The sequence below is a fragment of the Dendropsophus ebraccatus genome, chromosome 5, assembly GCF_027789765.1.
Source record: "Dendropsophus ebraccatus isolate aDenEbr1 chromosome 5, aDenEbr1.pat, whole genome shotgun sequence".
Classification (NCBI taxonomy): Eukaryota; Metazoa; Chordata; class Amphibia; order Anura; family Hylidae; genus Dendropsophus; species Dendropsophus ebraccatus.
Genome location: NC_091458.1, coordinates 148,290,449 through 148,312,385, shown reverse-complemented (window position 1 = coordinate 148,312,385; position 21,937 = coordinate 148,290,449). Strand labels below are relative to the sequence as shown.

At 43.1% G+C, this 21,937-nt stretch overlaps 1 protein-coding gene across 1 annotated transcript; it reads right to left on the bottom strand.

Annotated features, from left to right (window-relative positions):
- Window positions 1–3,548: 3,548 nt before the first annotated feature.
- Window positions 3,549–7,131, bottom strand: LOC138793190 (cbp/p300-interacting transactivator 3-like). The gene is made up of 2 exons (XM_069971575.1): window positions 6,998–7,131; window positions 3,549–4,450 (listed from the first exon to the last, which is right to left on the bottom strand). The coding sequence occupies exon 2, from the start codon at window positions 4,445–4,447 to the stop codon at window positions 3,902–3,904; it is 546 nt and encodes a 181-aa protein (XP_069827676.1). The 5' UTR covers window positions 4,448–4,450; window positions 6,998–7,131; the 3' UTR covers window positions 3,549–3,901.
- Between the last annotated feature and the right edge of the window lie 14,806 nt (window positions 7,132–21,937).

Sequence of the window (21,937 nt, the reverse complement as noted above, 5' to 3'; positions counted from 1 at the left end):
TAAATCTATGTTCACACACACACACACACACACACATACACACTAAATAATGCTAAAAAAAACAGCCATAAATTTGGGGTAAAAATACATTGAGGCAATTGGGGGGGATTTATCAAACATGGTGTAAAGTGAAACTGGCCCAGTTGCCCCTAGCAACCAATCAGATTTCACCTTTCATTCCTCACAGACTCTGGAAAATGAAAGGTGGAATCTGATTGGTTGCTAAGGGCAACTGAGTCAGTTTCACTTTACATCATGTTTGATAAATCTCCCCCTATATGACTATGTTCCCACAATGTCTTTTTTTGGCCGTTTTGCGGCAGTTTCTTTTTGGACAGACTTTTTTGGGCGCGAAAATGCAGCCATTTTATGCAAATTTAAATTAGCATAGAACAGACACATTGGGTGCTACCGCCCCCAGAGCACTGATCCATCCCTTTTAATGATGATCAGTGGAGCGGGCCAGCCAGGGTAGCCTTACCCTTAATCCTTATCAGAACAGGATTACACTACAGACTGCACTGGAACAGCGCTGGGCGTGAAGATAAGAGACGTACTTTCATCCCCAGTGTCCTGTGTGCAATAGGGGGCTATCAGCAGGTTACATTCATCTAACCTGCTGGTTGTTCTCATTTAAAAGAGTTATCCAGCGCTACAAAAATATGGCCACTTTCCCCCTCTCTTGTCTCCAGATTGGGTGGGGTTTTAAACTCAGTTCCATTGAAGTAAATGGAGCTTATTTGCAAACCACACCTGAACTGGAGACAAGAGAGGGGGGAAGTGGCCATGTTTTTGTAGCGCTGGATAACCCCTTTAATTTCAGGCAGCTGTGTGATAGTGGCCGCTTTATCCCCACCTCCTGGCACATTAATGTGTATGGGGCTGATCACACGGAAGCAGCCCCCCCCCCCCCCCCCCCCACACACACACACATTAAAACATTCACACCAGGAACGTTTATACATGTTCCTACTACACGCGGCATCGGCAGTAGGAATGTATATAGCCGTATAGCTGACGTAAAGGGGGTTAATATTATAATCGTATTGGAAAAACTACTGTGATATTATTGCATCTATGCAATTCACATTCTAAAGGTCTATTAGGTCAAGAAGACACATGATACCATTCATATATCCGTCTGGGCTTTCAGAACATAAAAAAATACTTTTATTCTTCAATGAAAAGCGTCCCATCCCTTGCAGCTGTCAATGAAGCAGATGATGGCAGGTCAATAGAGATGAGCGCAAGTCGAGCGTGCTCCAGTCCGATTTGCGTCATTTGATTACCAGTGGCTGAAGAAGTTGGATGCAGCCTTAGGGAGTCCTGGACAGCATGGATACAACTATAGACCATAGTGTTTTCCCAGACTCCTTAGGGCAGCATTAAACTTCTTGTGAATTCCAACCTGGCTAATGATTTCTTTTTTTGTAAATCTTTGTTTATTAAAGGGCCAATGATTTCTAATGTCATTAGCTGTATAGCGCTCGTAGCCACCCAGGTGTGCCTCCCACCGATGTGGTCTGTATGCAACTATAGCACATAAGCTTCAATCAGGCATTACCTATGGCAACTTCTTCAGAAGGAACAAAAGATCTGTTGTTAAAATTAAAAGGAAACTCCAGGGATCCCATTAAAAAATTGTAAAATGCACAAAAGCATATAGGTGCACGCACCGATCCCCCACCAATTGTTTGACACCATTCCCACTTGTCTACGCGGCTCCTAGCCCCAGATTCAAACTTTTAAAAATGATCCCAGATTTACATCATGGCACCTGGCTGGGAAGTTACATCTCCCAGAATGCATTGCACCTCAAAACCAACTGCTGGAACCTGCCCCTGTCTTCTACTATCTGCCCACCACTGGCTACATCTGCTTCTGTATTGCACAGTAAACACAGTATCTATCTATCTATCTATCTATTTATTAATTTAAATACCGTTTTCCAGAAAATAAGGCAGTGCCTGAAAAATTTTTGCTCCCAAAGATGCGCTAGGTCTTATTTTTTCCTGAAGAAGAAGAATTCACATGTCACATACACACAGTGTATGGTATGGCGGCTTCCGGCCACCAGGGGGAGCTCACCACAGCACACTTGTACAGCACAGCAGGGACAGTGTACGAAAGAATAACGGCAGACTGTGTGCAGCTCTACATCTGGCTGTAGGGGACAAAGGGGATGGCGGCAGGTGACAGGCCTCTTGATGCCTTGCCTGCACATTTACAAGTGACGGCCGTGGAAGGGAACATTGTGGTTGGCAGAAGGTGACGGTCTTCATGTCCTGCATGCAGCTGCTCTGCAGCGGATAGTGAGGGTAGGGGACACAGATGAGGACTTATGGCTTCCCTGGCAACAGAAGAGACAGATCATGTGATCTCTGTCTCAGAAGGGAGGGGAAGGATAGAGGAGTGGAGACAAAGTGGATCATGTGGATGTGGATCAAGTTCCTGAAGAAGACATCTGAAATTTTTCCTGTTTTATTTATGGGATAGAATAGATATAATTAAAGTTATTAAAGTTTAAGTCCACAAATGCCATTTAATCATCTATCTTTTATTTACAATGTACAAGGTGACTACCCCAATTGTGTTTATAGTCTAGATTCATCGGTAGGACACTACAGACACTGCATTTCCTGGAATGGAATCATTCACAATATCTCCATAAACCTGCTACCACCCAACTGTATAGTGCAAACTTTTTTTTTTTTCTTAGTTCTATAAAATTGTCTTGCATTACACTTGCCTGGTTTTATACCTGAACACCAACACAGAAGCCAAAAATAAAGACTGGACAAAACCAATGTAAGACCAGGTTCCCCAAGTATAGTTCTGATGATTCTTTTTGTCATAGCATTGAGGCTGGGGTGTCAAACTCAGCTATTTCAAAACTACAACTCCCATCATGCCTGGACAGCCAAAGCTTTAGCTGTCCAGGCATGATGGGAATTGTAGTTTTGTTGACACCTATGATTTAGAGGATATTTATTGCGCTGCCTTATAGTAAGATTCTCTTTGTTGCCTAGAACAACCAACCACAGGTCAGCTTTCAAATATTATTGAGCTCTAGAAAAAAAAAGGAGGCTGAGCTGTGATTGGCTGTTATGAGAATCTTACTATAAAGACAGCTCAATAAATTTCCCCTTTATCTGAGATTTTTTTCCTATATAAAGAAAAAAAATGACGTCAGAAAGTTATACACATTTGTAAATTAATTCTATTACAAAATCTTAATCTTTCCAGTACTTTTCCAGTACCATGTCAGGAACTGTCCAGAGTAGGAGAAGTTTTCTATGGGGATTTGCTACTGATCTGGACAGAGGTGGCAGCAGAGAGCACAGTGTCAGAGTGGAAAGAGTACACCACTTCCTGCAGGACATACAGCAGCTGATAAGTACTGGATGACTTTTTTTTTCACAGGAGTACCCCTATTGGATCCTGGTGAAAAGCTGCACTAGGTAAACCTGATCTTAAACTGGTTTTAGCCCAACATACTAAGCTAGCCCCGGTGACAGTAAAGCAGTAATAAGCCGTTAGCAGTCTAGTGCAAATCAGGAGCGATCTGTAATAATAATTGTAAATGGAAAAGAAAAAAAAAAAGAAATGATAATTTGCCAAACTGATTGTGCATACATGTAAACCATCCCCCGGCACAACGACATGACGTAAGTGGAATGATTACAATGGCTTTTTGTTTATGATGGTGACAAAGGCGACAAAAGAACAATAAAAATGGTCCCACAATGTTCCTTAAATCCTTCAAATACAGATGTGTTCATTGTGTCTATCAAAGCGCATGGAAAATGATGGAAAATGTAGTCCAAGAAGCCTTTGTTTTCAGAATGGAGGAGATGAGCTATGAGTGCGGGCCCTGTGCAGTCTATAAATACTCCGTCCTTCAGCAGGTCACTGTGCTAACCTGCTGCTTGCCTACAAAGTCCAATATAAAATCCATCTCATTGTGCCCCAAGTACAGTTCAGGTAACTCTTCGATTCTGTCCAAACCTAATTCCAGGACCAGAGACGTTAATACATCCTCATCGATGAGGTCGGCATCTGTCACATTGAGGGTAGGCATATTCTGGTGGTGAGTCGGTGCCATCCTGTAAGCTGGCAGTCCTTGTGCAAGTCCACTATTAGTCATCATGGGATGTCCCTGGTACTGAGTGTTGAGTTTTTGAAGATGCATGGTAGCCATTAGTTGCTGAGTTCCCATGTAAGATTGAGCTTGTCCAGGATACATCATAGGATTGGCCATGTGCTGGTGCATATTCATCCTCGCTCTAACGTTTCCATCCGGATGACCAACTGCATATTGCATCATTGGTATTGAAGCCATGCTTCTGGCAGAGTGCGGATGTGGCTGGGACTGCATGCCGCTCATGTTCATCCTATAACTGGGGTGTCCGTTTTGCATGGTTGGCATCATCATTGGGTCTGCCATTCCCTGTATTAGGAAAGAGGTAGACCATTATTTTTTTTTTACATTTTCTATATATATGCATATGTGTGTGACTGTGTATATTCTATAACCAACACATTGTATTTTATCCTCTCTTTTAGGGTTTACTACGCCCATTCATAAAGATAAGGAAGTAGACGAAACTGCCCCCAATTCTCTGTTTATCGCATCCATGCAGGCTCGGACTGGCCCACGGGGGAGCAGGGGAATCCCCCGGTGGGCCCTACCCATTGGTGGGCCCCGAAGCAGGAGGTCTGCATCCCTGTTTAGCAGCTTCAGGATGACATATAATTCCCCAGTTAGTTTCATGGGACTTTCAAGAAACTTAAGTGGACGGTTGTGCTGTTTGCATAGAGCAGGGATGGGGAACCTTCAACCCTCCAGCTGTTGCAAAACTACAACTCCCATCATGCCTGGCCAGCTCCTATACACAGGAACAGGGATGTGGAACCTTCGGCCTTCCAGCTGTTGCAAAACTACAACTCCCATCATGCCTGGACAGCCTTCGGCTGTCCAGGCATGATGGGAATTGTAGTTTTGCAACAGCTGAAAGGCTGAAGGTTCCCCATCCCTGGCATAGAGTGTCTGACCAGTGAGCGAGCATTGCCGGTCACATACACAGCACTGTGCCAAGTCGCTATAGTAATGTGAAAGGTTTGGCGCTGAGTATATTTGGTATATGTAGGGTGGGCCCCTAGAATAAAATATTCCCTGGTGGACCCAAGGTACCCCAGTCCGACACTGCATCCATGTGCCATGGCAGGCTTACCATCCAAGAGGTGTTCTGCCCTATTATATAACATTGCTTCCTTTATCCAATATTTACTGAACATTAACTTCAGTTTCCATGTGACAACTGCAGAATCGCATAAGGTTTTATATACAGGAGGTATCTTCTATCACACACTCTCTAAATAGACGGTGTTCCCACTTATGGGTAGATGTCGTTCAAAACAGAAGTTGTTGCCCCTAAGGCAAATATTCGTACAGCGCTGTGTGTTACTATACAAGAAAAAACAAAACACATACGCCAACAAGGTCGACTAGTTCCGTGTACCTGACTATTTGCACACGCGCATGAGCACACTAGGACATGTTTTTTTTTAACATATGCTGGGGCTGACCAGTCTCTATCATCCAAAGTCTACAATTATGTTGGTTGTTAAAGGGGTTATCCAGCGCTACAAAAACATGGCCACTTTCCCCGCTCTCTTGTCTCCAGATTGGGTGGGGGTTTCAAACTCAGTTCCATTGAAGTAAATGGAGCTTAAAGGAGTTATCCAGCTCTACAAAAACATGGCCACTTTCCCACTACTGTTGTCTCCAGTTTGGGTGGGGTTTTGAAACTCAGTTCCATTGAAGTAAATGGAGCTTAATTGCAAACCACACCTGAACTGGAGACAACAACAGGGGGAAAAGTGGCCATGCTTTTGTAGCGCTGGATTACCCCTTTAAGCTCCATTTACTTCAATGGAACTGAGTTTCAAAGTTGCCATGTTTTCATGGGAAGTGTAAGGAAGTTTAAAGGGCAACTCTCTCTCTCTCTCTCTCTCTCTCTCTCTCTCTCTATATATATATATATATATATATATATATATATATAATCTGGTCTCAGAAAGTTACATAGATTTGTAGTTGACTTCTATTAAATAATCTCCAGTCTCCCAGTACTTATCAGCTGCCGTATGTCCTACATATCTATATCTGTGTTTATGACATACAGCAGCTGATAAGTACTTGAAGCCTTTTTTTTTATAAAAATAAATAACAAACTTTCTGACACCAGAATTTGGAGTAATTTTTTATATTTGCACTGGAGTACCCCCTTTATTTCATTGGTAGAAAGGAGTAATGCAAACATATGTCATTTGTGCAAAATATAAAATGCAAGGGTTACCAATAGTAATTGATATACGAGAATCTTACATGAAGATATAGGACATTATGCTTGTACTTTGTATTCGCAATTGATTATGTATCATTTATATGTAAATATCATCCGAGCTGCTCTTTATAGTGATTCACCATGAAACCTATTCAGGATATAGAGCTGGTGCGATACACATAACAAAGTAAGTGTATATTAATGTTGATGTGATAGGAGAGTCCCATGCCTTTGTTATAATAAAGAAATACAATAGTACCCCCCCCCCCCCCCCCCCAAGTATATCCATAGGCAGCTGTAGCAGCATTTACAGGGCGGCCTCTAATAGGATTGAGTGTCTTTTTTCACACACACTGGGGATGTGCATTAAAGTCACAGTGACTACACAATGAAAACAAAAGACAAACAGAAAACGTTTAACCCTTAACAAGTCAAAGGATTCGAACAAAGGAATCCTGCACTTATTCTTTCTTGTTATTTTTTTTTGGTGAGATTTACAAATGTCGCCTTTACCGCAATAGTATAATACTAGTATAAAACTAATATATGGTTCCTTATGTACACATGATACCAATACTACAATATTATTTAAAGGGACACAACAAATACGTAGAAACTTAATCTATGAATAGGGTTAATGCACTCACCCAGGCGGCGGCAGCAGCAGCTTCTCTGATCTGTTCTTTGTAAATCCAATCAGTGTGTAAATGAGAAGAGTCCAGCCCAGTCCTGCAGATGACTTCCTACACCAGTGAGCATTGCTAAATAGGACTCTCAAGACACAAGGGCTATACAGTGAGGTGGTGGCTGCTCAGACCCGCCCCCTGCGCCTGATTGGTTGGCCTCAATCCATTCTAGCTGTATTACTGCTCATGTGTTGTTGTTAGACTCCATGAACAGCCGCCTATCAGATGATAATGCCGTTGAGGCAAGGTGCCCTATGGGACGGGGAAGAAGAAAGCAAAAAATAACAATAGTATATTTAACTAGATGGAAAATACAGTGAGCCTGGAACATAGAGGGTCAGGTTATACGGGCAGGGATCTACAGTCTTTTTTTGTGTATATTGTGTCTTTATAATGTGGAACAGTCACCCCAGGATCTGGTCACAGCAAAAACAGTGGAGGGCTTCAAAACAGGCTTAGACAAGTTCTTAGAACAAAATAACATTAATGCATATGTATAGAACCCATTCTCTCCTTGGTTGAACATGATGGACATGTGTCTTTTACTATGTAACTATATAGTTATAGAGCTGTCTTAGATGAGCACTGTATAAAGGCATGGGCCACTTTACATGGGCCGCTTTATATGGGCCGCTTTATATGGGCCACCTTACATGGGACGCTTTACATGGGCCGCTTTATATGGGCCACCTTACATGGGCCGCTTTACATGAGCCGCTTTTTCGGGACCCCTGCCGGGATCTGGGATCTCCGGGGCTGACACATTACAACTCAGCTGATGGACAGGGGTGGGATGCCGCTACGGTCACTGAATGGCTGAGCAGCCAGTCCATCAGATGGGACAGGAATTTCCCCCGTTCTGGTACCGTCGCTCACCGCAGGCACGGGGAGAGGTAAGTTTGTACTAGTTATCAAATTCCCCCCTGCCAGCTGCTGGATTTTCAAAACGAACAAATTTCTCCTTTAAAATCTATCGCTATCAGCCATACTTCTCCCTTTGTATACAGGGATGTGCGGCCGATAGCAATAGATTTAAATAGCTGCACGAACGATCCAGTGATTCATCGTGCCTTCTGAAGGCACTGCGAACAGGGGGCTTATCTCACTGACCTGCTCTCGCTTGCATCTTTGCATGGCCCTATATATGGCTGTGTGAAAGGACCCTTAGGCCTTATTCACACGATTATCGTTGAGGTATGGATTACCAATAGAAGTCTATGGGATCCATATTTTTTTTTACAGATGTCCCATGCTGAAAAAAAAAAAAAAAAAAAGCACATGTAGAGTGGACTGGGATTTGTGGCACGGATCGCCATGTTCAATGTAGTGGCAATGTGGCACACTCGGAGCACGACTCATGGACATTAGTAGTGCGGTCCGAACAAAGGGGCACAATCTGAGATTAGTTGGGGGGGGGAGATCAGAAGCAACGTGAGAAAATATTATTTTACGAAACGAGTAGTAGATGCTTGGAACAAACTTCCAGCAGATGTGGTTGGTAAAACTACAATGTAATCGTGCCTGTTATACACATATATCTATCCTAAGATAATAAGCGAAATACAAATAGGGCTGACTAGCTGGACCAGGGGGACTTTTTCTATGTCTATACAACATAGTGCACAGTGCTGCTAACCACATACGCATGCCATATGTACAAAGGAAGTGGGGGGCGAGAAGCCAAGCGGCACCTTTAGCATTGGTGAACCCCAAAGAGAACAAAGGGGCATGAGCCAATAAATGATGAATGCTTTATACTGCCAGGACTCACAAACAACAGCATCTAAAGAGTGAATTCTCATTTGTATGGGGACTGAAAAACATGACTGCAGGCAGGGGGCGAACACAGTTGTGTCTTGTTGCAAATAACAGTGGGGCCACTCTTATCTAAATGGGATTAGAGAGCGGTATGTAGCGGCACCTGACAACCCATAACAATGGCAATACAGTTTATACCAGATACAAGCAGGCATGACAAGGAGCAGCTGATCTTTTATTACTTAAGCCGGAACTGAACTCCATTTGGATCCCAAACTTCAAATCTTCACCTTTTCTACAAATAACGACGACACCAAGTAACATAGTCTATGGCGGTATAATGCAATGCCGGTCCTGTTTACCAATCATAAATCCTTTACATTCCAAGCCAGGAATGTACTGTATGTGCTGATCCGTAATTATAGCCTTATCTGATTCATCGCTGCCTTCTTGTGTTTATGTGCATGTATTTTTAGTGCTGGGTGTGTGGATTGCACAGCAAAGACAAAGCAATAGAGAAAACAAACACTAAAGCCCCAGCCCCGGCTCTGTGTGTCGAGCTGGAACGTTGTCGTTATTTCCTTGACAATAGAAGGAGATCAGATTATACTGTATGGGAAGAGATAATGCATACATGGCATTGAACACTCTATAGGCACAAATGGATAGCAGCATCTGTACCCTTGGGAAGTGTAGGTGCCTAGAGTAATAGAAATAATGCCTCCGCTTTCTGAATAATGAGAAGAGAACATCTGCTCTACTGTTACTTAAGGCTGACGGGGCCCATCTACTAAGCCATTCTGCACAATGTCCATGTGTGCCGTGTAAGCTGAGGAGCCCAAAAAGCAGTTTGTAGGTTCTTCCAAAGGGATCTCCAATCCCAGAGCTTATATTACTGTTTCCTTGACCCGTGGTCGCTCGCTGAATTAGAAAATACACAGCCAAGTTTTTAGGATGTAACTATAGAATAGAACTACATTATAGGTCATTTGTGGGTTTGTAAATATTGACGATAATTGTGTCATCAAAACGGGTGAGAATATTGAATGTTTCCATTCGTACGTTTTGTCTGCTATTAATTTCCCCATTTCCCGTCCTCAACAAATCAGTTATTTACTTAAAGGGTTTATCCAGGCTTAGAAAAACATGGCCACTTTTTATTCAAAAACAGCGGCACTCTTGTCCGCAGTTTAGGTGTGGGGGTTTTGCAGCCCAGTTCTATTTAAGGGAATAGAGGTGAACTGTAATACCACATACAGCCTGGGGAAAGGGTGGCGCTGTTTTTGCAAGGAGGTTATCTAATTCTGGATAACCCTTTTAAATATAATATAATGATAATTTGCCCGATAATCGCCCTGTGTAATAGGGCCCTACCTCACATAAACCGCATAGACTTGTTTGTCAAGCGCGTGGATAGCCGTGTTACTACTGTTAATTGTTGGAGAAGTCCTCTTTATTATAGTCATCTCATTTCACCTTCCGTAACCAGACGCTTTTGCATATGTCTAAAAGAACAAAAAACTGCAAGTCGATCAATGAAAGTGATTTCCACTCAAAGAAATTTCTGCAACCAAATTGATGCATGTGAATCTGCCCTGGGGGATTCAATATAGCAATATAGAGCGCGTTCACTCCTGACCGGCCTATTTAGGGGACAGGGTGTAGTGGATGCAGATGGGTCCTATTTGTGAAAACAATGGCCGTCCTAGTAATCTTATGTAAAGCGCACACATTGATCCCGATCATTATTGCCCCGATAATAAACACGTACACTTCCTTCCAGGAGAGAGACTCACTTAGAGGAAATTTTATCTAGCGTTCAATGGAAGCTTAGGAACACTACAAAGTGAAAGGGAAAAGAAAATGTCTCATGCTTGAGAAGAGCCAAGCATAGTATACAACAAGAGATACCATTCAAAAAATGCGACTTTAGTGAGAGGGTGCCAACTTCATTCAGCGTGTGTTTATTCCTTCAGGGGTGTAAATGGGGAGGGGTCGGCATTTAGGTGTAAATGCCTCAATGCCTGCTGAGGGCAGCTTGAGAAAACACAGACTCCAGACAGCTGTCAAACCTAGTACAAAAGCCCGAGCCAATTTATGAATGAGCTACTCTACGTCCGTGGAACAATTTGTTTTGGCGTAACAACAATGGCTCGGTGATTTCTATAAAATACAATACATGAAAGTGATGGAAAGGATACATTGCTCATGTATAGTACAATGATTCCAGAACAGCTTGACTTTCCGCAAAATTATATTCATTTGTTTTGTAGAATAGAAACACACATTTAAAAAAAAAAAAAAACCGCTAAGGGAGATAAAGGTATCACGTCACTTTCTAGTGTAGAACTTTACTTATGCTCCATATATAGCGGCTTATGAACAGAACTGAGACAGGGTACCCTGACCTTGTCACGTCATTGGGTTTTGCTGTGGGTTTGAAGGAGCAGATTATGTACATGTAAAAGAATGTACCGTATTTTCCAGCGTATAAGACGACTTTTTAACCCCGATAAATCTTCTTAGAAGTCAGGGGTCGTCTTATACGCTGAAAATGGTTGCCACGTACGGTGGGGGGGCTCAAAAATGGCTCCATCCCCACTGTATGGGGCGACCATTATAAAAAAAAAAAACATTTAACTCACCTAGGGCCAATTCCCGGCCTCCGCGCGCCTCCTGTACCGTTTCCGGCGCAGGCAGTGTGACGTACCCTACTGGAGATGGAGATCGCTGAACCTGTCCCGGGCAGCCAAGCGTCTGTTTGGAGAGGCTCGGAGACGTTCGGCTGCCAGCGCCTCTCTCATTCTCCCGAAGCTCTCCTGGCAGCCGAGTGTCTCCGAGCCTCTCCGATCAGACGCTCGGCTGCCTGGGTTAACATTTTCCGGCGTATAAGGCGAACCCCTGACAATCTTCTTAAAAGTCAGGGGTCGTCTTATACGCCCAGTCACCTTATATGCCGGAAAATACAGTATTTCAACTCTGTACTTTTGGATTTTGTTGTGGATCCATTATGGATTTATACCAGGGATGGGGAACCTTGGCTCTCCTGTTGTTGCAAAACTACAATTCCTATCATGCCTGGACAGCCAAAGCTTTAGCATTGGCTGTCCAGGCAGGATGGGAATTGTAGTTTTAAAACAGCTGGAGAGCCGAAGGTTCCACATCCCTGATTTAGGGTGTGGAATGTTTTCTCATTCCCCCGCCATACTTATCCTTGACTGATTGACAGTCATCTGGAAGCGGAGTCCAAAGCAGGGACAAGGATGGGAAGAGGAGTGAGGGGGTATTACAGCCCTAAGCAGGTCAGGAGATGAGAAACACCTCTTTTACATAGAAAGCATCTTTCTATGATCTGGAAGTACAGACAGGTATATGAAAGGTACCATGTCGTTGCCATAACTCTCTCTATATTTTCTTGCCCCAATTTTCTAGTATCATAGATGTCCGATAATTGGTAACAATGGTGAAATTGTTTTGATCGATAACAACAATCTTGACATCTATACTTTCCTTTCAAATGATTTGATCCTCTAAGCTTTTTTCACGTCACACTTGCAGTTTGCTAAATCCGTCGGGAAATCCCCTAATGTATATGGCAAACAAATCCACAGACCTGCCCCACCTGATGGAGGCCAGAAGTCACTTTGGCCGCCAATTGGGTATCTGTTTATTTGCTGGGTAGCTCAGCGCAGGATCTAGTACAAATACTGTATATACCACATTGCATATGTCTTCAGTCATGGTAGTCTATGAGGGTGTCATGAGACATACTTTTAAGTCATTTTCCCGGCATGGCCAGCTTTAGCAGAAACAAAAAAAAAACCATAAAACTACAATAGATGATGAAAAACAGAAAATTCATAGGAACACATAAAGGAAATTGCACACCAACCGCCGCCAGATATCTTTATGAGGTTGTGCAATGTCACACATACACATACTTACATGGTGTTGGGTAAGATACTTAAATAAAAAAACAACATTACATTTAGTTATAGTAAAGTTAGTAATGTGAATAGGAAGCTCAGTTTTACCACAGAAGCTGAAGAAGCCTGGTACAGTTGTGTATTAGTTTGAGTAACATTTTCTAGTTTGGCTATAGTATTTTAAAGGGAATCTGATCTGTTGGGTCGGTACCAAGTACGGAGCTGCAGACACAGGCAGAGAGGTGATAGGGAGATAAAACAAATGATGGCCGTTGCAGAGATATAAAATTACTTTTTGCCTTGGAAGCTAAAGAAGTGACAGAAGTGATGCTGAGCCACAGCATGCACAACTCCTCCCCCACCTCTTCACCTGGAGGCTGAGCCACAGCATGCATGCCTCCTCCCTCCCACACCCTCCCTTTCTTGACTGATTGACATATAGGGCTGAGCCTCCATACCTTTATGTTAATTAGCTAAGGAGGGAGATGTGGGGGGAAGAGGCGTGCATCCCTTCTGTCACTTCTGCAGCTTCTAAGAAAAAATGTAATTTTATATCTCTGCAAATGGCCATCAGCAAAGGCAAAGCCATCATTTGTTTTATCTTCCTATCGCCTCTCTGTCTGTGTACCTGGCACCGAACTGACAGATTCCATTTAAGGGAAATCTGTAAAGTGAAAGCAAATCATGGTATAACATGTATAATGGGGGGGGGGGGATATAACGTTTTCACTAATAAAAACCCTATAAAAATGACTTTTTTTTCCAGCATATAATAGAGAAGTTTTTTTCACCAGTAAATTATAATTTTCCCGAGAAACACGAGGCTTCCACATGTATGAGCTGTGTGCCTTTTGTCACCTCCAGTTGTTGGTGGTTTCGGTGTTCACACAATACTACATGTATGAGTTACTTGCACAGTACACACATACGATCACACAATAGTACATGTATGAGTTACTTGCACAGTACACACATACGATCACACAATAGTACATGTATGAGTTACTTGCACAGTACACACATACGATCACACAATAGTACATGTATGAGTTACTTGCACAGTACACACATACGATCACATAATAGTACATGTATGAGTTACTTGCACAGTACACACATACGATCACACAATAGTACATGTATGAGTTACTTGCACAGTACACACATACGATCACACAATAGTACATGTATGAGTTACTTGCACAGTACACACATACGATCACACAATATTACATGCATGAGTTACTTGCACAGTACACACATACGATCACACAATAGTACATGTATGAGTTACTTGCACAGTACACACATACGATCACACAATATTACATGTATGAGTTACTTGCACAGTACACACATACGATCACACAATATTACATGTATGAGTTACTTGCACAGTACACACATACGATCACACAATAGTACATGTATGAGTTACTTGCACAGTACACACATACGATCACACAATATTACATGCATGAGTTACTTGCACAGTACACACATACGATCACACAATAGTACATGTATGAGTTACTTGCACAGTACACACATACGATCACACAATATTACATGTATGAGTTACTTGCACAGTACACACATACGATCACACAATATTACATGTATGAGTTACTTGCACAGTACACACATACGATCACACAATAGTACATGTATGAGTTACTTGCACAGTACACACATACGATCACACAATATTACATGTATGAGTTACTTGCACAGTACACACATACGATCACATAATAGAGAACTTTAAGTGAAACTAAACCTAACTTTACGTGACGTGGAAACAACTTTCGCTTGTTGTATGCTCCCAGACTAGTGTTGAGCCATCTTGCCAAAAGTTCCGGTCCAACAACGTTCATCCAAACCCCAATGCTCGGCATTTGACTCACGGCATCTGGAGAAGTTAGATGCAGCTCTAGAATTCCTGGAAAACGTGTAACGCCTGGAGTGAGTGGTCCGCTGTACCATCGCTAGTGATGGTTTAGGCCGCACCAGGGAGCAGAGACAAAGGGGCTGCTGGTCTTCACCAGTGCCCACCGCAAACCCTGGGATGGGCTTGCTGCGGCAGGTGACCACTAGGTCGTTACCCCTGGCTTGGCTTACTAGCGGCAGGCGAGTTGCAGCTGGAGACATGTAGGGTGGAACACAGTAGGGCTAACGGCTGGAACCACAGACAGGTAGCAGGAACCACGGGCAGAAATCATGGGAGAGCTGGGACCACATGCTAGGAAGCATGCAGAGGTTCCAACACTAGGGTCAGGACAGGCTGGGATTTATAGGGAGGTTATTAGTGTAACTAGGAAATAAATCTCAGAGAGGCAGTGAGCGCCACCGATGAGGAGAGCAAGCAGGAGCATGGCAAGGTAAGAGCCCACATACGGGGGGGGGGGGGGGGGGGCGCGGAGAACAAGGGACCCCCATCCCTGCATCAGGAAAGCGGCGTCCGAAGAAGGCACAGAGAGAAAAGAGCGGGGGCGGCCACATCCGTGACAACATGGATAGAGCCATAGGCCATAGGCTGTATCCATGTTTTCCTGGCAGCCCTAGAGTGGCATCCAGAGAAGGCCACCCATGCTTGAGTCCTAATTATTGAAGCACTTGCTCCTTACAGTTCTCCCTATTCGCCTTATACATGGCCGTTCCCTCTGGCTCCGTGCTCTCTGTAACTGCGTTCTCTGTGGCATGATAATGCATCATAACCACTTCCTTTCTCTGTTATTTTGAAACTTAATCATATCCTAAAAAGGAAACATCTGTTTTACTCGCTAACGACAAAACATTTGATATTTCTGGTGAAATAAGTTATAGAAAAGGTTCCTTAGCGTCAATGAGCAGGTTGTGTTTTCTGACTAATATTGGTACAGATCCCTAAAGTAAGACAGTGCTCATATTTGTTCATTGAAAGGGTTATTGCATCTTTAAAAATATATACATTCTCATACCACAGGCGGCCATTAGAGGAACTGTCCAGTATAACAAAATCATGGCTTCATTCTTCCAGAAACAGATGGTAGAACAGTGATAGGCCTCTCAGCCAATCACGTGGGACAGCATCATAGCCAGTGATTGGCTGAGCGGGCTGTCGTTCCTGAGACTAGTTCTTCCTGGAAATGGAGCTGCTGCAGTCAGCAGGGGACACTGGCAACAATGCAACAGGACACTGGGGGAGCGTGGACAGGTAAGTATGTTTATTATTTTCTATATAACAGTAGCAAATTGTTAAGTTGTGTAACACCAGATAATGGAGATGAGTGCAATGGGTCTGCGTCACAGAGGGGATGTGGTCGCACTGGGGGGGAGGAGACAGGCCTGCTCCCAGTGCTCCGAGACAGGCAGGTGCTCAGGAAAAGACTGACACTAAGAGCGGGAACTGGACAACTTTTCAAAAACGGACCGCACCACCGGGATCCCTGTGTCAGTGCTGGGCGGCTAAGGTAAAAAAAAAAAGAAAAAAAAAAAAAAAAGGTTGTATCTGACGGTACATTCGCTTTAAGTTTGGCATGGGCTTTTCAAAGACACAAGCTTCTGTATGATGTTTGTATGATGTTGATGGGGCCTAAGACCTCACTATAAGGATCCCACCGCCCGTCATGAAACACTCAGTATCATCATAATCAGTCTCCCAAAAAACATATGGGGAGATTTATCAAACATGGTGTAAAGTGAAACTGGCTCAGTTGCCCCTAGCAACCAATCAGATTCCACCTTTCATTTTCCAAAGAGTCTGTGAGGAATGAAAGCTGGAATCTGATTGGTTGCTAGGGGCAACTGAGCCAGTCTCACTTTACAGCATGTTGGATAAATCTCCCCCTTTGTACTAGAAAATTACTCACAATAAAATGAATGATAACATATTTTTACGATGCGTTTACACAGGCAGATTTATCTGACAGATTTTTGAAGCCAAAGCCAGGAACAGACCATAAACAGGGAATGGGTCATAAAAGAAAGACTGAGATTTCTCCCCTTTTCAAATCCATTCCTGGCTTTGGCTTCCAAAATCTGTCAGATAAATCTGCCTGTGTAAACGCACCATTAGTGACTGCAATCTAGTACTTTAGTTTAAGAGCCCAACTACACCAAGCAGTTTCCGTCCGTATTTGGCCAATAACCGTTTGGTGTAATAGCCCATGTTAAGTATCCATTTACACAGAAAGATTATCTGACAGATTATCGGCCAAAGATTTGAAGCCAAAGCCAGAAACAGACTATAAACAGAGATCAGGTCATAAAGGAAAGCCTGAGATTTCTCCTTTGCACAAAGCCATTCCAATCTTTGGCATATGATCTGTCAGATAATCTTTCTATGTAAACACACCCTAAAAGGAAATGATCAGCCGACATTCACTGATCGTTGTCTTTCAAGAGGCTTAATCAAGACGATAATGACAGCAACGGTCTGCTGCCTGGGGCCACCCAGGGAGCCCATCCCGCAGCAGCTCCCAGCGCATTCTCCCCCACCCCCACTGCTGTCTGTGCATGTAATAGCGCCTGCAGCGAGCGGGGAACGAGGATAAAGTGTGCGCTGTCCTGACAGTGCCGTGTAATACAACCCTAACAGTACCACATCAAACGCAGTGGCAGATAATAATAAAAGCAATTTGGGTGGCCACCCAGGACCCAAGGCTCCAGGGGGCCCATGGCACCAAAAAGTGTCCAAATTAATCTGCCGCAGCCTTTTTTACCACGGCTAAGGATAATGGCTGCTATGACTCACTGTACTAGCTCTTCTTCCCGTTAAAATGCAGTGTCAGGACTAGAAGATATAATACTAGATACTAGAATCCTGCTCCACACTGATGAGGGGCAACACCCTGAAACAGCTGTATGTGGATGGATATCTGGCCCTGTTTTTTCCCTTATCATTACATTGACTTATAGGGCCACTTAATATGGTGGTTTTGGTGGTTTCCCCACAGGAGCCACCCCTTGGTTGGGTCCTTCCCGGAGGGATATCTGGCTAGTCCTGTGTTTTGAGTATCTTAAATGAGGCTCGGTGGGTTGTTCTTTTGCATAGGACTAGAAGATGAGTCCAATGTGGGTAAGTATATGAGTCTGATGTGAGGTCTACAATTAGGGATCTAGTCTGACATCTTCAACATCTATTGACTGTAGACGTAGAAGGTCTGGCTAGCTTACTGACACTGAGAAACATGTGATGGTGTCTCTGCAGTATTTTTGCCTATTTTCCCAGGGGGCAAGGTTCCTAGATTCACTGACGTTAAGAAACGTCAGAAGTGTTCTGGTTGATCTCCCTAAGGTCAGCCATCATTCTACTGAACGCACCAACTAGGCATTACTCCCACTATCCATAATCCTGCTCCACAATGAGGGGCAAATACCCCAAAACAGTTGTCTATGGATGGGTACCTTGCATCTTTGTAATGCTGGGAGTGTTATTCTGAGGTCAAATTGCTAATGAATTCACTGTGATTAATTCTCCCAGGATTACAAAGAAGCTACAATGTTACAGATAAAGCCTGCAAGAAGAGAGGAGGAGACAGAGGGAAAAGATTTTTGAGTGTTTCAGCAGAAAGCAGCAGCTCAGAACTGGGGGAAGGAGACTGAATAGATAATAACAAGTATGTAAGGAATTGTTAGTGTCACCATGGGCAGCAACATATAAAAAGTTATGTTTGAGGGGAATACCCCTTTAAGAGATGGTTGACTCCTGAAATACCATTGTGTGGACTGTGAATTATATTATATATACATTGCTCTGAACTACTAATACGGTAGAGCTGAACAGGTCAAAGGTTGACCATTAACATTATTGCTCAGTACACAATCTTGATCACTTTTATACACGGAAAGTTGATTTTCCCAAGTTATATACTATTTCTTATTGTTTATAAACTGTCTCAAGCATATTGGAATCCTTCAAATCACGATGGCAATGTTACTTATAATGGGGCGTTCGGTCGCAATGAAAGGCTATGACAGTCAGGTATTAAAATGGATTTGCTATGTTTTACTAGTGTTGCACTTCCCTTTATGACCAGTTTAGGATTAATGGAACTAGACGGTTAAATGAGCTGCACTCAGGGTATCTGTCATACTGAGTCTCCCAATAAACCTTCTATTTGCTAGGAGAGTCGTGTTACGAGGCCTTCTGGTAGCCGCACGCTTTGTCATAAACGTAACATAAACTACTGGGATATTTTAAGGAACTGAATTGGCCACGAATGATGCAACTGTTAATGGTTAATATTCCAGTAGATTTGTGTGATCTTCAGTTTAGTGATGACATTTAAAGGTTGACGCGAAAGCAATGACTTGAGTCACGTCTGGTAGTATAGTGGATGTATGGCTTGTGTCAGTACTTTGTGAGCTGACGTGGTGTTATGTCCTAGGCGTCTCGCATACACAAACACACATTCTCAGTGAGTCACGTTGTGCGGTGATCCGTGTCTATGAGAACTTATCTAACTACTTCTGACTGCCTTGTTGTCATATACACCTTCTTATCTGATCCTTACCTGAAAAGGCTTGAAGTGACTGTAAACATCAGGGCCCTTTTAGATGGGATCACCTGCCTAGCAAATCGGCCGTTAAATAAAAAAAACTCTATTCTGCAGCAAGTCAGAGAGTAAGGGCCCTATTACACGGGACGATCGTGTATCGTGTGAAAAATCGTTATATCGTTCGCATTTAAACGATAATCGTTCAGTGTAATTGCAGGCAACCATCGAAAAATCGTTCGTATGCCGCTGATCGTTGATTTAAATCTAAACCTAAAATCTCTGTTAATGGTTCGCTAATCGTTCGCTGCAATTCCACATTCGTTCCCTTAAGTTCAGCGTTTTTCCACTAATCGTTCAGTGTAATTGCACATTGTTCATTGTTTTGCTGGGATCAGAAGGAATAAACAATCATAGTAACGATCGTAACTAACGACTATCATTCTGTGTAATATGGTGAACGATTTCAGGTTAACGATAAACAATCTAGTTTGCGATCGTTTATCGTTAGGATCAATTTATCGTTAGGATCAATAAACAGAGATCAGGTCATAAAGGAAAGACTGAGATTTTTCCTTTTTCAAATCCATTCCTGGCTTTGGCTACAAATCTTTGGCAGATAATCGGTCAGATAATCTTTCTGTGTAAATGGACCTTTAGTCGTTTATCGTTAAAAATCGCTGTGTGTAATAGTACCCTTAGGGTGGTATTACACGGAACGATTATCGTTTGAAAAATCGTTAAATCATTTGAATTTCAACGATAATCATTTAGTGTAATAGCAGACAACAATTAAACGACCAAAGAAACCGTTGGTTGTGTAATAGAATTTGGACCTATTTTTATCGTTGATCGTTCGCAAATCGTTCGCATGTAATAAGACGTTGTTTGGTCGTTTGCAATAGCCGTAAACACAGTGGCGACGACAGGATTTTCTGACAACTAACGATAAACGATCTAAAATGACCGCTATGGCAAACGACCTGAAATCGTTTGCACAATTACACGGAACGATGATCGTTACTTATGATTGTTCTTGCGGTCGTTTTGTCGTCGCTACGCGTACGTTTCAGCTATGACTTATTACACTGAACGATGTGCGAACGATTCTATTAAACGACTAACGATTTCTCGCTGGTCATTTAATCGTTGTCTTCTATTACACAAAACGAATATTGTTTAAATCCGTACGATCTAACAATTTTTTGAACGATATTCGGCCCGTGGAATATGGCCCTAGAGGTCCTATTACACTGGCCAATGACAGCCCGATTAATAATGTAAATGAGTGTCGATCTGCTAGATTAGTGCTCGTTTACTTAGCCTATTACACGGCTCGATTATATTGTTTAGCAAGGGCTGCACGAACATCGTTAACAATGTCCTTGCAGCCCTTGCCCTAAATTGTTAATACATTACCTCACTCCCGATCTCCTCCTGCCTTCTGCTCTCTTCCTGGCACCGCGAACAGTAGCTTCTCAGAGATGACAGGTCGCTCAGCCAATCACTGTCCACGGTGGTTCCGGACAGTTATTGGCTGAGTTGCCTGTCAGCTCAGAGAAGCTGCTGTGCGCAGTGCCAGGAAGAGAGCAGAAGGCAGTAGGAGACCAGGAGGGTGGAAAGGTAATGTATGTAGTTTAAACAAGGGCTGCAAGGACATCGGTAACGATGTCCCTGCAGCCCCTGTTAAACGATTATCGGGCCGTGTAATAGGCCCAGTAAACGAGCAGCGATCTAGCAGATCACTGCTCGTTTACAGGTATTATCGGGCCCCCATCGGCCCGTGTAATACCACCCTAAGAATCGTAATCTGCCGGCCGCACATTTCTATGTGTAATAGTGATGTGCGGCCAATGGCTTGATGACAGTGTAAAGAATAAAATACTTACCTCTCTAGGTTCTGCCGTGACCTAATGCCTTTTTCCTTTTTCCCTGCTCACCACAGCCCAGCTGGCCCCACCTTCCCTGAAATGAATGAATGAATCACTGGCTGCGGCACTGTCCCGTCTAGGCAAGTGATTGGCTGAGTGGCTTGTGACTTTAGCTATGGCTTTAGAATTGCTGTTGAGTGGGGAACAGACAACAGGACACCCGGGAGCCTGGAAAGGTAAGTATAACTTTAATATTTTCTAGAAAATCAGCACTCGTCCACATAGGAAATTAGGCTGTGTTATATCAGCTGATAGCAAACAACTGCCCCATCTGCAGGGCCCTTTGGAGGGATCTCAACCTGTGGCCGGTTTTAAAGGGGATGATGCAATACATTCAGATATGTCTATATATTCAGTATACATTAGAATGCAGCAACTCCAACTGTACTGAAAAGCACAATAGATTGTATAGTCACTGCCCAAAACAGGATCTGAGAGATTAGGAAAGCTTTTCCACCCAGCCGTGTGACTAGAGCTTTAAGGTTCAGGTGGATCTGGATCAGCTGGATGAGATATTGTGCGAGTGATGTAAATCAGGTTCTATCTTCAGGTAACCTATCTCAGGTATCTCTACAAATCCCTCTGACAATAGAGCATGTACATGTGCGCAAGCAGCACAAAAGGATATTGCAGCATTTACCATCCTCCCAGTTCCCAGAGCCGCCACACCTTGTTTACACTCTGATTAGCATGTAAGTGCAGCCTATTGTCTCCTCTACTCAAGTACTCACTCATACAAGCGGCTGCTTCTTTGCAGGTTTCAATACACTTTCACACAGGAAATCTTGATTGCACATAAAAAATGAT

Bases quoted from the DNA above. Each gene is read 5' to 3' on its own strand.
- LOC138793190 (XM_069971575.1), bottom strand. From the start codon at position 4,447: ATGGCAGACCCAATGATGATGCCAACCATGCAAAACGGACACCCCAGT.